The sequence below is a fragment of the Hordeum vulgare genome, chromosome 2H (assembly GCF_904849725.1).
Source record: "Hordeum vulgare subsp. vulgare chromosome 2H, MorexV3_pseudomolecules_assembly, whole genome shotgun sequence".
NCBI classification, from domain to species: domain Eukaryota; kingdom Viridiplantae; phylum Streptophyta; class Magnoliopsida; order Poales; family Poaceae; genus Hordeum; species Hordeum vulgare.
The window spans coordinates 409,179,635-409,195,110 of NC_058519.1; the positions used below are offsets into that span (position 1 = coordinate 409,179,635).

A 15,476-nucleotide genomic window follows, 5' to 3' on the forward strand; every position below is an offset into this window, starting at 1 on the left:
ACAATGCATGCACGCACTGTTTGGATCAGACAGAAAGTATATATCTGGACAAATGTAGGAAGAATGTGTACCCGTACAATCGTCATTTTCTTCCGCCCAAGCATCCCTTAAAGAAAAAAGGCAAGCATTTCAATGGCAAGGTAGAACCCCGGGGGAAGCCTGTCATCCGTACTGGTGCTGAAGTATTTGATATGGTCAAAGATTTAAAAGTAATCTTTGGAAAGGGTCCTGGCAGCCAACCTGTTCCTAACGGCCCTGATAAGCGCATACCCATGTGGAAGAAGAAATCTATATTTTGGGAGCTACCCTACTGGGAAGTCCATGAGGTCCGCTCGGCAATCGACGTGATGCACCTGACGAAGAATCTCTGCGTGAATATTCTAGGCTTCCTGGGCTTGTATGGGAAGTCAAAAGATACACCGGAAGCACGGGAGGACCAGGAAAGTCATAAAGGAAGAGATGACATGCATCCAGGGCAGTTTCAAGGGCGTGCCAGCTACGCTCTTACTAAGGAAGAGAAGGAAATCTTCTTTGAAGTCCTTTTCAGTATCAAGGTCCCGACTGGCTTCTCGTCGAATATAAAGGGAATCGTAAATATGAAAGACAAAAAATTCCAAAACCTAAAGTCTCATGACTGCCACGTGCTTATGACGCAATTGCTTCCGGTTGCATTGAGGGGAATTCTACCGGAAAATGTTCGCCTGGCAATTGTGAAGGTATGTACATTCCTCAATGCAATTTCTCAGAAGGTAATCAATCGAGAAAGTCTATCAGGGTTACAGATTGATGTGGTCCAATGTCTGGTCAGCTTTGAGTTGTTGTTCCTGCCATCCTTCTTCAATATAATGACACACCTCCTAGTTCACTTAGTCGAAGAGATTAGAATTATTGGTCATGTGTTTCTACACAATATGTTCCCCTTCGAGAGGTTCATGGGAGTCTTAAAGAAATATGTTCGTAACCGTGCTAGGCCAGAAGGAAGCATCTCCAAGGGCTATGGAACAGAGGAGGTCATTGAGTTTTGTGTGGACTTTCTTCCTGACCTTAAGCCGATTGGTGTTCCTGAATCTTGGTATGAGGGTAGGCTGACAGGAAAAGGCACACTAGGAAGGAAAGCAAAAGTATGTATGGACGGGCATTCTTTCTCTCAAGCACACTACACAGTTCCACACAATTCCACCGTGGTGGCTCCGTATATCGTGAGACACAAGAATATTCTACGCTCCGAAAACCCGGGGAAGGCTGACTCTTGGATTAAAGGGGAACACGAGAAGACTTTCAGCAGTTGGTTGCAGACACATCTCATGAATGACGACACCGTTGGAGATCAGCTGTACTGTTTGGCCAGGCCACCATCTTCGACTATATGTACTTTCCAAGGGTATGAGATAAATGGGAATACATTTTACACGGTTGCCCAAGATAAAAAGAGCACTAACCAAAATAGTGGTGTCCGCTTTGATGCAATAGAAGAGAATGGGCACTGTTTGGAAACATATTACGGGTACATAGAGGAGATATGGGAACTTGACTATGGACCTACTTTTAAGATCCCTTTGTTTCGGTGCAAACGGGTGAAGCTGACAGGAGGCGGGGTAGTTGTAGACCAAAAGTACGGCATGACAACAGTGGATCTCAACAATCTTGCGTACATGGACGAACCATTTGTCCTAGCCAATGATGTCGCTCAGGTTTTCTATGTGCAGGACATGTCTACAAAAACGAGAAAAAGAAATCAGCAAAAGAAGATATCGTCCGATGAGCCAAAACGCCACATAGTTCTTTCAGGGAAAAGAAACATCGTGGGAGTAGATGACAAGACAGACATGTCAGAAGATTATAATAAGTTTCATGAAATTCCGCCCTTCAAAGTGAAAACTGACCCAAGCATCCTACTTAATGATGAAGATTCTCCATGGCTACGACCCAGAAGAAAACAGAAATAATTGATATGAATATTGGTGCAATAATGTAATAATGTATTAAACCTTTTATGTAATGCATGTATGGAATGTACTAAATTTCAAACACTTTTCATTTTCATAGTTTTGTCAAATTCTCAAATACGCAAAAAGAATTTCAATAAACCTTTGTAAGAGATGAGTTCTCGTTCAAAACGCTGATACTTCGAGAGAGATTGTCCATTTTGTACACGAAGTGCATCCAGTTTTTGTCGTAGCCCTCTCAACTTTTTAACACATGCTATGTGCGTGAAATGATGATAGCATGCCAACTTTCAACATTTTCAGAGTTCATTTATAGTGCTTTTCAATTTCAGGGTCAACTAGCTCAAAAAAAATAAGTAAATGCACGAAGAATACCAAATGAAGTCAGAAATTGTTGAAATTTTGTGATGTGCCTTTGAATGGTGCATTTTGAACACACAAAAAGTATGGAGTTTAAATAAGTTCAAAAAAATGAAATCCCTTTGTAAGAGATGAGTTCTCGTTCGAAACACTAATACTTCGAGAGAGATTGTCCGTTTTGTACACGAAGTGCATCCAGTTTTTGCCGTAGCCCTCTCAACTTTTTAACACATGCTATGTGGGTGAAATGATGATAGCATGCCAACTTTCAATATTTTTAGAGTTCATTTGTAGTGCTTTTCAATTTCAGGGTCAACTAGCTCAAAAAAAAATAAGTAAATGCACGAAGAATACCAAATGAAGTCAGAAAATTGTTGAAATTTTGTGATATGCCTTTGAATGGTACATTTTGAACACACAAAAAGTATGGAGTTTAAATAAGTTCAAAAAATGAAATCCCTTTGTAAGAGATGAGTTCTCGTTCGAAACCCTGATACTTCGAGAGAGATTGTCCGTTTTGTACACGAAGTGCGTCCAGTTTTTGTCGTAGCCCTCTCAACTTTTTAACACATGCTATGTGGGTGAAATGATGATAGCATGCCAACTTTCAACATTTTCAGAGTTCATTTGTAGTGCTTTTCAATTTCAGGGTCAACTAGCTCAAAAAAAAAAGTAAATGCACGAAGAATACCAAATGAAGTCAGAAATTGTTGAAATTTTGTGATGTGCCTTTGAATGGTGCATTTTGAACACACAAAAAGTATGGAGTTTAAATAAGTTCAAAAAATGAAATCCCTTTGTAAGAGATGAGTTCTCGTTCGAAACCCTGATACTTCGAGAGAGATTCTCTGTTTTGTACACGAAGTGCATCCAGTTTTTGTCGTAGCCCTCTCAACTTTTTAACACATGCTATGTGGGTGAAATGATGATAGCATGCCAACTTTCAACATTTTCAGAGTTCATTTGTAGTGCTTTTCAATTTCAGGGTCAACTAGCTCAAAAAAAAGTAAATGCACGAAGAATACCAAATGAAGTCAGAAATTGTTGAAATTTTGTGATGTGCCTTTGAATGGTGCATTTTGAACACACAAAAAGTATGGAGTTTAAATAAGTTCAAAAAATGAAATCCCTTTGTAAGAGATGAGTTCTCGTTCGAAACCCTGATACTTCGAGAGAGATTCTCCGTTTTGTACACGAAGTGCATCCAGTTTTTGTCGTAGCCCTCTCAACTTTTTAACACATGCTATGTGGGTGAAATGATGATAGCATGCCAACTTTCAACATTTTCAGACTTCATTTGTAGTGCTTTTCAATTTCAGGGTCAACTAGCTCCAAAAAAAATAAGTAAATGCACGAAGAATACCAAATGAAGTCATAAATTGTTGAAATTTTGTGATGTGCCTTTGAATGGTGCATTTTAAACACAACAAAAGGATGGAGTTTAAATAAGTTCAAAAAAATGAAATACCTTTGTAAGAGATGAGTTCTCGTTCGAAACCCTGATACTTCGAGAGAGATTGTCCGTTTTGTACACGAAGTGCATCCAGTTTTTGTCGTAGCCCTCTCAACTTTTTAACACATGCTATGTGGGCGAAATGATGATAGCATGCCAACTTTCAACATTTTCAGAGTTCATTTGTAGTGCTTTTCAATTTTAGGGTCAACTAGCTCAAAAAAAAATAAGTAAATGCACGAAGAATACCAAATGAAGTCAGAAATTGTTGAAATTTTGTGATGTGCTTTTGAATGGTGCATTTTGAACACACAAAAAGTATGGAGTTCAAATAAGTTCAAAAAATGAAATCCCTTTGTAAGAGATGAGCAGCAGCAAACTTCTGAACAAGATATGTGGCCGCATACTTAGAGCCAAAGTGCTGTTTATATACATAACACAGGGCAAATGTTAGAATGACACAGGCGTAGAGATACTTGGGAGATTTGTTGCTATTTATCTTATCAAAGGATAAGGATGCAATTGAGTAACTGACAGAAAGGAACAGAAAAATGTTTTCCTCGGACTTACTAGGGTGGGAGAACATTCGCTGTCATGCTGCCACACAGTGGTCTTGCTCATGATAGAAACATAAAAGGGCGGTTTGAACTTAATCTCCTCAACTTTCTCCAGGCATTTCATATACCGCGCTGGTGTTAGAAAAGCTCTGTTTGACAGAATGAACAGACGCTCAGAAGTGCCCTCAGAATTCTCAAAGATTTCATGTTCTGAAGAGTACTCTTCACCTGGACAAGTTTTCACATGATTAGACAGATATAATGAGAACTCAAGTGCACATGCATTCTAGCAACAGTTTAGTACCATCGGTAGGTGGTTCCTCCTTAATGCCGCCCATCTTGGCACAGGTACTTCCGCGATTTGAGCCAATGTCAGTTCTTCCACCAAGGGAATGAGCAATGCTCTCTTTGTGAAGGAGATGGACTGTCACTATGAATCTTCTCTGCTTAACATTTGTCATTGGTTGAAAGAGACAGATATCACCCACCCTAATATGAGTGTCATGCACAAACCTTCCTAAATAAAGGGTGCGCCGACCTGCATTACACATGCCAGATGCCCTGATATGAAACTTGCACTTCCAATTCTTGTCCTTCCTAGGCAGCTGGAGTATGATAGTTGCATCTTCACATGGAAAGTATTTGATTGCATAATCCTTCTTTATGGTCTAATCGAAAAAAGGAACAAAATGCGATTGTGATGCTGATAAGTTGCTTATATACTTATATCTGATAGCTGAAGCACTAAGGATCTAAGAAGTTAACACTGTCATAAAGGCAGTAAGGTCCGGGTTCAAAACAATGGATTTGATGTGAACAGTAATCCGAGATCTACTGCTTCTGCTAAGCAGAGAAGCACATATTGTCCATCTGTTATCTTCTTCATAGAGATCTTAAAAACAAGAAAGCTTAAAGAACCATGCGGATTAAAGAACCATCGAGTATGGATAAATGGCCAGATCACTCTGTTCTTATGATTCGGATGAATACGGGAAAAAATCCACAGGCATAATCCACATCTAGAAAAAGAAATCATGGTCCTAACTTCTGACTGATTACTTGAGCTTGAGATGCAGAATATGAGAAGAACATATATGAGAAATCTAGCTCGCATTGGAGAAAAAATAGCATAGGACAAACCTAATCCCAATGTCGGCTGGAGAGACTGATTAAAGACTTGCCTCTCAAGCGGATTCCCGACGGCCGACGGAGTCGAGGGAAAATAGTTTTGAATTATTTATTCAATTTCAAACACTTTTCATTATCACAGTATTGTCAAATTCTCAAATATGCAAAAAGAATTTTAATAAACATAGTTTTTAATTGAAAATAACAAAATAGTTAATAGTTTGGATAGTCAAAATAATTACTTTTGAAAATAGAAATAGTTTTTAATTATTTATTCAATTTCAAACACATTTCATTATCATAGTTTTGTCAAATTCTCAAATATGCAAAAAGAATTTTAATAAACATAGTTTTTAATCGAAAATAACAAAATAGTTAATAGTTTGGATAGTCAAAATAATTACTTTTGAAAATAGAAAATAGTTTTGAATTATTCATTTAATTTCAAACACTTTTCATTATCATAGTTTTGTCAAATTCTCAAATATGGAAACAGAATTTTAATAAACATAGTTTTTAATTGAAAATAACAAAATAGTTAATTTTGAAAATAGAAAAAAATTGAAACTATATGATAATTTGTAAAGAAAATTAAAGCTAAATTCAAAGTGACCTCACTTTGAATTCAGGTTTAATTTTCTCCACAATTTCAAATATAGTTTCAATTTTTTAATTTACAGTTAGTTTAGGCCCGTAAGCCTGCTTTAGAGAGGAGCTCGATGGAGTAGCTGCGACGGGGCTTATAAACAAGTGTTAGTCCCCCTCGCTGGGCGAGGTGGGACTAAACTTATCGTGCAGCCGAGGAGGGGCTTTAGTCCCGGGTGGAGCCACGACCCGGGACTAAAGCCCATCGCCTGCCGCGTGCCGAGGAGGGGCTTTAGTCCCGGTGCGTGGCTCCAACCGGAACTAAAGACCCCCTTTAGTCCCGGTTGGAGCTCCGCACCTGGACTAAAGGCCACTACTTCCCGCCTTCTGGTCTGCCCGAAAAAGGGCCTTTAGTCCCGGGTCGTGGCTCCACCCGGGACTAAAGGGGGTCTTTAGTCCCGGTTCGAGCCCTGAACCGGGACTAAGGATCCACCTATATAAGCGGGAGTTAGAAAAATTCCAATCCAAATCGTTCGTTTCTCTTCTTCTTCCTCTCGTTCTCCTGCCCGGTGCGGCACACCGACAACCTCGACGACGCCGTCAGGCTGCCCGCCGTTCTCCTCGTCGCCGCCTGCCGTCCTCCTCGCCATCGCCGTCGTCCTCCTCGCCGCTGCCGTCCTCCTCGCCGCCGCCGTCCTCCTCGCCGCGCGCCGCCCTCCTCGCCGTGCGCCGCCGTCCTCCTCGCCGCGCGCCGTCGACACCTCCGGCCGGTAAGCCCCCCGCCCCCTCCTCCCCAACACTCCGGCCAGTAGAAGAAAAGAATAAAAAGGAGAAGAAAATAAGAAAAAGGAGAAGAAAAGAAGAAAAAGGAGAATAAAAGAAGAAAAAGGGAAGAAAGCAAGAAAAAGGAGACGGAAGGAAGAAAAGGAGAAGAAAGGAAGAAAAAGGAGAAGAAAGGAAGAAAAAGGAGAAAAAAGGAAGAAAAAGGAGAAGAAAATAAGAAAAAGGAGAAGAAAAGAAGAAAAAGGGAAGGAGAAGAAAAGAAAAAAAGGAGAAGAAAAGAAGAAAAAGGAGAAGAAAAGAAGAAAAAGGGAAGAAAGGAAGAAAAAGGAGAAGAAAGGAAGAAAAAGGAGAAGAAAGGAAGAAAAAGAAAACGATTTTTTTGTCATTTAATTCCTATTGTTATTAGGTTTGTGCTAGATTATTAGGGTTAGTAATATTTGGAATTAGGTTAGGGTTACAAGAAGAAGAAATATGAACAAAAATAAGAAAATAAGATTAGGAAAAAGGAAAATAAGAAGAGGAGGAGAAGAAAAGAAGAAAAAGGAGAATAAGAAGAGGAGGAGAGGAGAAGAAGAGGAAAAATAGAAGAAGAGGAGAAGTAGAAGAAGAGAAAAAATTAGAAGAGGAGGAGAGGAGAAGTAGAAGAAGAGAAGAGGAGAAGTAGTAGAAGAAGAGGAGAAGTAGAAGTAGAAGAAGAAGTAGAAGAAGAGGAGGAATAGAAGAAGAGGAAAAAATAGGTTAGGGTTACAAGAAGAAGAAATATATTTTTTGTCATTTAATTTTGCTATTGTATAGTGTATATGCTTAAGTGTTAATAGTGTTTCTTAGATTATTGCTTAATTTTGCTATTGTATATGCTTAAGTGTTAATAGTTTAATTTTGCTATTGTATATGCTTAAGTGTTAATAGTTTATTTTTAGCAAGAAAATTAATAGAACTAGTTTATTTTTTTAGTTCATTTTACGATGCCTATCCCGCATCCTGGTCGTCGACTCGGCAGAGGACACCTGCTTGATCAGAGGGGCCCTGTCCGGGACTGGGCTCCGCCCGGCTGGTATTGGGAGGTGCTACCTTCCGGGGGGCGTAGGTTGGTGAGGAGCCAACCCGTTGTTGACCCGATCCTTGTTTGGTGGCGGTCGCGTGGGCCAGTGACGGTGCCGAGGCTTCCGGACACCGCGGAGGTGGTACGTCACCGTGTCAGCGAGGAGGATGAGCACGCCCGTCGCTACATGGTTGCGTTGGAGGGCAGGTTCGAGCATACCTGGCAGGTTCTTCGGGGATCTCACTAGAGCTATGATCCTGTGATGGTTCCTTCTCTTTGGGTGTCCACCGCCCGCGACGATACCCGTCGGGCGCTACGGTTCTAGATGTATCAGTGATGCTATATGTATGATAGTATTCGAGGAGTATTAGTGATAATATTCGACGATGTACGGACAAAAGAGATGATGTATTTGCTTATAATTGAATGCATGCTAATTTGAATACTACTTTATTTTACGATTTGGTTTTGCTTATTGAATGCTCAAATTGGAAAAGTACTCCTACTTTGAATACTATGCATAAATCTAGGAGTCCCGGGTGGAGCCACGACCCGGGACTAAAATTGTTTTGGAACGGACTTGGGTCAAATTGGAAAAGTACTCCTACTTTGAATACTATGCAGAAATCTAGGAGTCCCGGGTGGAGCCACGACCCAGCACAACACGAGTCCATCTCGATCACCGCCGCCGGACTTGGGTCGTCCGTCTCCACGGCCGCCCGCTCCGGATACTAAGCGGAAGCGTGCCAGCAAGAACGCTCCGCCGACGATTTCTAAGCGACGGAGCCCCCCAAAGCGCAAACTGTCGCCCCTACCAAAGGTACCTCATGCTAATCTTCCTATCAGACCTTATGATCGTACCCCCGAGGAAAACGCCAGGATAGCAAAGGAACATCATGATGCGCAGATGAAAAAGAAGGAACCCGAGCCCCGCCCGGAATACACCGAGAAGCAAATAGCATTTGCAAAATACTTCACGACCCTTCCATCACAGTATGACTTACACCATAAGCCTGATGACTATACACGCACATTACAGAAGGAAGTGAAAAAGAGCAGATCACGTGCAAGTGCAAGTGGGAGCAAATCAAGTTCAACTACAAGCAAGAAAAAATCAGACGTTCCTCAACTTGGACAACAGGCCAAACAGTCGATCCCACCCCTCAGGGTGTTAACCGAGAATGTCCCCCCTCCGGTGCAGGGGCAAGATTTGGAATTAGCAAAGAAGTAGGCGGGTGAATGGGGTATCCCGGTTGAAGACATTCTGGCTTCCCAAGACGACAGGTTACCCAAGGCTGTGGTAGCCCCTAAGCCACAGTTTGTCATGGGAGTGCCTTTGGTCAGCAAAGATGATCTCCCAACAAATATGCGTTACTTGCATACATGGTACTTAAGTGAATCAAAGAATGGGAGAACGATGATCGTGGTGAGTGTCCCACGGGAGTACTACGGCCGCCCCGAAGAAATCCATATCGACTTTGATGGACTCTTCCATATGTACAATGCCGACGCCCTCGACAAATCGCTTATGAGTTGCTATTGTTTGTAAGTTTTTCAATTCGTTGTCTACATATAACTTGTTTAGTTATTTCAATTCATTGTCTATATATAACTTGTACTCTATTATGCAGAATGAAGATTCTGGATTGTAAAAGTAAGAACATCCTAAATATTGGGTTTATTGACCCAGATAAAATACATATAGCGACGCTAACTGATAAACGCAAGGAGACGGAGGAAAACCTTCTAAGGTTTCTAACAGATCAAAATTTCTGTGACCACATACTGTTTCCATACAACTTCAGGTGAGGGTCTTTACTCTCTTGTGTCCATTCACTTATAAGTGTAATTGATAAGTTACTGACACACACACACACATATATATATACATGTGCAGCTTCCATTGGATTCTGTTGGACATTCAAATTGATAAGGGAAGAGTTGATGCCTTCGACCCATTATCGAGACCCTTGGAACAATTCCAAAGCCTGCAGGACATGCTCCAAGGGTAATTTCAATCATTCTTGCGCTCTATCGGTCTGTTTCGATGATTTTCTGATATATCAATTAATCAAAAACTTAGCAAATCATTATTCTTCTCGGGCAGGGTTTGGAAGCGGTTCAAGTGCGTGACTCCCGGTATCGAGCCTGAGAAGCTGACCTTTAGAGCGGCTCAGGTAAGTAGTAGTATGATATACTTCTATTTTCAATACATTTATGATGCTAGATTATTATTTTGATTATATATATTCTATTCTCGTAAAGTGCGACCAGCAGCCATGGGGGACGCATCTATGCGGATACTATGTTTGCGAGACCATTCACACGTTTACCTCTGAGCACAAGGATCACAGATTCGACGTAAAGCAATGAACATTCACACCTCTATTTTTACTCGTCATTCTTTGTTATCATGATTGATATTCATATTCATCTCCTCTTCTTATATAGTACACGACCATGAGGGAGAAGGTCCTACCAAAGCAACGCGCGATTGCTGTTGCAGAGGAGCTTGCGACCTTTCTGAGGACGGAAGCTATAGATGACAAATGACGATTTAGTGTAGCTAGGGGCCATTACTGATGTTCGTCCATGTAATCGAATAGACGGGCTCTAGTCCCGATAATTCAGATCTCCATATAATTGTATATATATGCTCGCCTGTAAGATAAGTTAATCTTATATATATATGCATAATTATTTCTATTTAGAATTATATCAAAACTAATTCCCGAACATCAAACGAGGCATCACGTTAATCTCCCGAACACCTAAACCCTAAAACCCTAAAACCCAAAAATAAACAAAATCTGAAACTCTTTAGTCCCGGTCCGTGTAACGAACCGGGACTAAAGGGCTTGCCCCTGAGGGCGCTACGAGGCGTCCACGTGAAGCACCTTTAGTCCCGGCTTGGATCAGGGCCGGGACTAAAGGTTAGGCCTTTAGTCCGGCCCTTTTAGTCCCGGTTGGTGAACCGGTACTAAAGCCCCTTACGGGCGGGGGCTAAAGGCCCCGTCCCACTAGTGTTAGTTGTGTGACACATAAGCAAAAATGTTTATTTGACATATATGATACTTCCTTCATTTTAAAATATAAGTCTTTTAAACGCCACGGACTATATAAAAAAGTATATAAACATATTTTATAATATAATTTTTTTTTTTTGTATGTAATTTATAATGAATCGTGTAGAAAGAGTATATTTTAAAACAGAGAAAGTAAGCTGACTTTCGGGCGATCATCGACATTTGTGAGGGCTTCATATACAAACAGTCATGCACCCCACCCCGCAACTACCAGAGGTATTATGTACATTAAAACTGTTTAGTTGTCAATTATACTCTCTTCTTATAGTAATCTTAATGATTAGCATTACTGGTATTTTCCATAACCACTTGCAGAGATGCAAGTGAAGAAAGTCGTCGTCGCATGCGACAAATCCAAGCAGAACGCATCTTCTCAAAAATGAAAGAGAGAATCTTCGGATCCCGGCCATGCCCAACAAACCCAGGCTAAAACGCATCTTCTGAACATACCCAGTAACCTCGGATCAGTTCATTAGCAAAAATAAAAAATGATGGAAAAGTAACCTCGGATCAGCGGAAAGTACACATTTGAGCTAGAGCTCAACTCCACCCGCGTAAACAGTAAAATAAAAAAAATAAAAACATTTTCAGAAAGTTTTGATTTTTTTATGAACTTTGAAAAGAAAAATTAAATGCTTGTAAATTTTTAACATGAAACACATTTGTGTAAGGCATGAAAAAAAAATAGTATTTCAGAATGCTTTCGAAAGTAGCATTATTAGAGCATCGTTTTATTTTTCTTTCACACATTTCTGGAATGTGATCTCATGATGAATATTTACAAGCATTTAAAACAAAATTCCTCTTAGAAACTTTATTTTTATTTTGAATATTTTTTAAGTTTACTGTTTATGCGGACGCATTTGAGGTCAAGCTCGAATACTTCACGTCGCCGATCAGCTCACTATATATACGATAGCTTGCACACGCCATACTACATACGCACTAGCTGCACAGACGCCGCACAACATTCTACAAGACACTCCCAACACGCGCAACAGTACGTAGCTGAGGCGGCATGGGGTCGGAGGCCTGCCATGAGAAGCCGCATGCCGTGATGATCCCGTACCCGGCGCAGGGCCACGTCACGCCCATGATGAAGATGGCCAAGCTGCTCCACGCCCGAGGCTTCCACGTCACCTTCGTCAACACCGAGTTCAATCACCGCCGCCTGCTCCGCTCGCGCGGGGCGGGGGCGCTCGACGGCGTCCCGGGCTTCCGCTTCGCCGCCATACCGGACGGGCTGCCGTCGTCCGACGCCGACGCCACGCAGGACGTCCCCGCGCTCTGCAACTCCACCATGACCACCTGCCTCCCCCACCTCCTGGCCCTTCTTGCCAAGCTCAACGAACCAGGCTCCGGGGTGCCGCCGGTCACCTGCCTTGTCGTCGACGGCGTCATGTCGTTCGGTTATGACGCTGCCAAGGAGATTGGCGTGCCCTGCGCGGCCTTGTGGACGGCCAGCGCGTGCGGGTTCATGGGCTACCGCCACTACCCGCAGCTCATTGAGTGGGGTTTCGTGCCTTTCAAAGGTACTCTACTGCTACTACTACTAGCTCGTATATACTGTATGTACTCTAGATCGTACCTACTCCCTTATTTCTAAATAATTGTAGTTAGAGAGAACTAAATTAGGGTGTAGTGTAACAAGGGTGGTTTGGTTGCGTGCAGACGAGGCCCAGCTCACGGACAAGGCACACCTGGACACGGTGGTGCAGGGCGTGCGCGGCATGTGCGAGGACATGAGGCTGCGGGACTTCCCGTCCTTCATGCGCACCACTGACCGCGGCGACATAATGCTCAACTTCTTCGTGCACGAGGGCGGGCGCCTCTCGCTCCCCACCGCCGTCATGATCAACACGTTCGATGAGCTGGAGCGCCCAGTCCTGGACGCCATGCGCGCCATCCTCCCGCCCCTCTACACCGTCGGGCCGCTGCTCCTCCACGCCCACCACGCCGTCCCCGACGGCACCTCGCTCGACGCCCTTGGCTCCAACCTTTGGAAGGAGCAGGACGGCCTCCTTGACTGGCTCGACGGCCACGGCGCCAGCTCCGTGGTGTACGTCAACTACGGAAGCATCACCGTGATGACGAACGAGCAGCTCCTGGAGTTCGCGTGGGGGCTGGCCAACAGCGGCTACCCTTTCATATGGAACATCCGGCCAGACCTCGTCAAGGGCGACACGGCCGTGCTGCCGCCGGATTTCATGGCCTCCATCGACGGCCGTGCCATGCTCACCACGTGGTGCTCGCAGGAGAAGGTCCTCGCGCATAAGGCCGTGGGAGTCTTCCTGACGCACTCCGGGTGGAACTCGACGCTGGAGAGCATCTCTAATGGCGTGCCTATGCTCAGCTGGCCCTTCTTCGCGGAGCAGCAGACCAACTGCAGGTACAAGTGCACGGAGTGGGGGAACGGGATGGAGATCGACGGCGAGGTGAAGCGGGAGGTCCTGGCGGCGATGATACGTGAGGTCATGCAAGGGGAGAAGGGGCTGGACATGAGGAGGCGTGCGGCGGAATGGAAGGAGAGTGCGGTTAGAGCCACGCTTCCTGGTGGATCCGCGGTGGTCAACCTCAACACGGTCATCCGTGACGTGCTCCTCGCCAACTTCAACAACAAAGATGGTGGGCCTAAGTAATACGTATGTTAAGGGTGGAGCCATGGAGGTGGAGGGGATTTCATTTCAGTGAACAAACCCAAAGCGAATTTCAACATGCATGTGCATGTTGGGAGTCCAACGTCTATCCATAGGGCCGTGTGCAGAAAATTGAGGCCCCGGTGCGAACTCCAAAATGGGGCCTAAAATTGAAAAATGGTGCTTTCCTTTGTACTCCCTCCGTTCAGGCTTATTAGGCTCCATTATGTTTTGAGTGAAATTTTGATAATTTATTTGACTTAAAAAGTCTAAAGCATATGCTATGAAAACTATATTGATGGATTTGTATTTGATTCCCATGATATAATTATTATGAAATATAATTTACATTTTCTAAGTTCAAATTCATGATCAAACTTTGGAGCAAAATGAGAGGGGCCTAATAAGCCCATAGGAAAGTTGTAGTCGACGAAGTGGCGGAGGATGACGACTCAAATAAAATAGTGGCGGAGGACGAATGCTTTTCTTAGTGTGGCGAAATTTCTAAAATGGATCTAAAACATCATAAAATATATAACACCATATGTATTCTGATTTGCTCGTATGAATGTAATAAAACCAACTAGATTCGTAGGAGATATTTCTTACAATATTATTCACTAGCACCGATTTATTAAAATTGTACAATTGACCTGTCAAATTAAGATGAACCAATTCATCTGCTCATTCCGCTGTTCATCTCCTATAGGACCCGTACACAACGCAAACACATACGTGAAATTATAGAACTACCTGTCAAATTAAGATGAACCAATTCATCTGCTCATTCCGTTGTTCATCTTTTATAGGACATGTACACAACGCAAACACATACGTGAAATTATAGAACTAACCTGTCAAATTAAGATGAACCAATTCATCTGCTCATTCCGCTGTTCATCTCCTATAAGACCTGCACACAACGCAAACACATACGTGAATACATGATAGTACATCATAACTGCGTGTTTGCCTGCTTGCCATCGACCGATTGCGTTAGGCGTGTGTGCCGCTTTTGGCTTCTGCTTCTCTGCCATCCTGCGCTTGGTATGCGAGGGTTAATGGAGCCGGCGCCGCCGCCGTTTCGACGATACGATTGATCAACACTATCACTCGTCTTTTTACGCTACCACCATCGCTGCTTTTTTTTGAGTATTTGTAACCTTTATTAAGTCTGGATGGTCATAGGGATACATACTATATCGGGCGTAGATAGAAGCCACAAGTGGTGCTCGGGAGACAAATAATCCACTGCTTTAGCAAGAGCATGCGCCTCAACATAAAACTTCCTACCGTCATGTACAAAACGAATATCATGAAAGGAGGTAGACCGATGGTTTATCTCACTGAGAACTAAGGTAAAGTGACACGGGACTTCCGATCCGATCTTAGAGATTACAACAACACAGTCCGAAGCCACACAGATCGAGTTGAGGTTGAGATCTTCCGCCAGAACGAGGGCTTCATTGCATGCTTGCGCTTCCAAGGAGGGCGGATCCATAAGGCCATCAAAGACTCGTGTTGAAGCTCCCAAGAAGACCCCTTCACGACCACGACAGATCACCGCAGTAGCACCCCGCCGCCTGTACCTGGACACACCCCCATCAGCGTTGAGTTTAGCACCCAGGTCGACAGGTGGGAGCCAGGCAGAAGTTGATGCGCTCGACCTCGGGCCGACAGTAGAAGCTAGAAGTTCCCTCGGCCGCACCTTGTGCGGGCGAGAGTGGCTCATGGCAAGGCAACTGATGTCATCTAGAAACTTTGTGACGAAGGTGAAGGTGCTGAGAGGGCTTTGGAACTGATCATCATGTATGTCCCATCGTCATGCCCACCAGTTTGCCCACATCGTAACCAGGGCTTGAGCCACTTTCCTCTCTGGTAAAGTGTCCAAGAGCCAAAA

General features: G+C 43.4%; 1 protein-coding gene across 1 annotated transcript; it reads left to right on the forward strand.

Annotated features, from left to right (window-relative positions):
* The first annotated feature begins 11,892 nt into the window (after positions 1 to 11,892).
* Positions 11,893 to 13,872, forward strand: LOC123430169 (7-deoxyloganetin glucosyltransferase-like). The gene is made up of 2 exons (XM_045114066.1): positions 11,893 to 12,472; positions 12,612 to 13,872. Exons 1-2 carry the CDS (start codon positions 11,959 to 11,961, stop codon positions 13,577 to 13,579), a joined length of 1,482 nt encoding a protein of 493 aa, XP_044970001.1. The 5' UTR covers positions 11,893 to 11,958; the 3' UTR covers positions 13,580 to 13,872.
* Positions 13,873 to 15,476: the final 1,604 nt, after the last annotated feature.

Bases quoted from the DNA above. Each gene is read 5' to 3' on its own strand.
- LOC123430169 (XM_045114066.1), top strand. From the start codon at position 11,959: ATGGGGTCGGAGGCCTGCCATGAGAAGCCGCATGCCGTGATGATCCCG. The intron at 12,473-12,611 runs GTACTCTACTGC...GGTTGCGTGCAG, and splicing joins GGGTTTCGTGCCTTTCAAAG to ACGAGGCCCAGCTCACGGAC.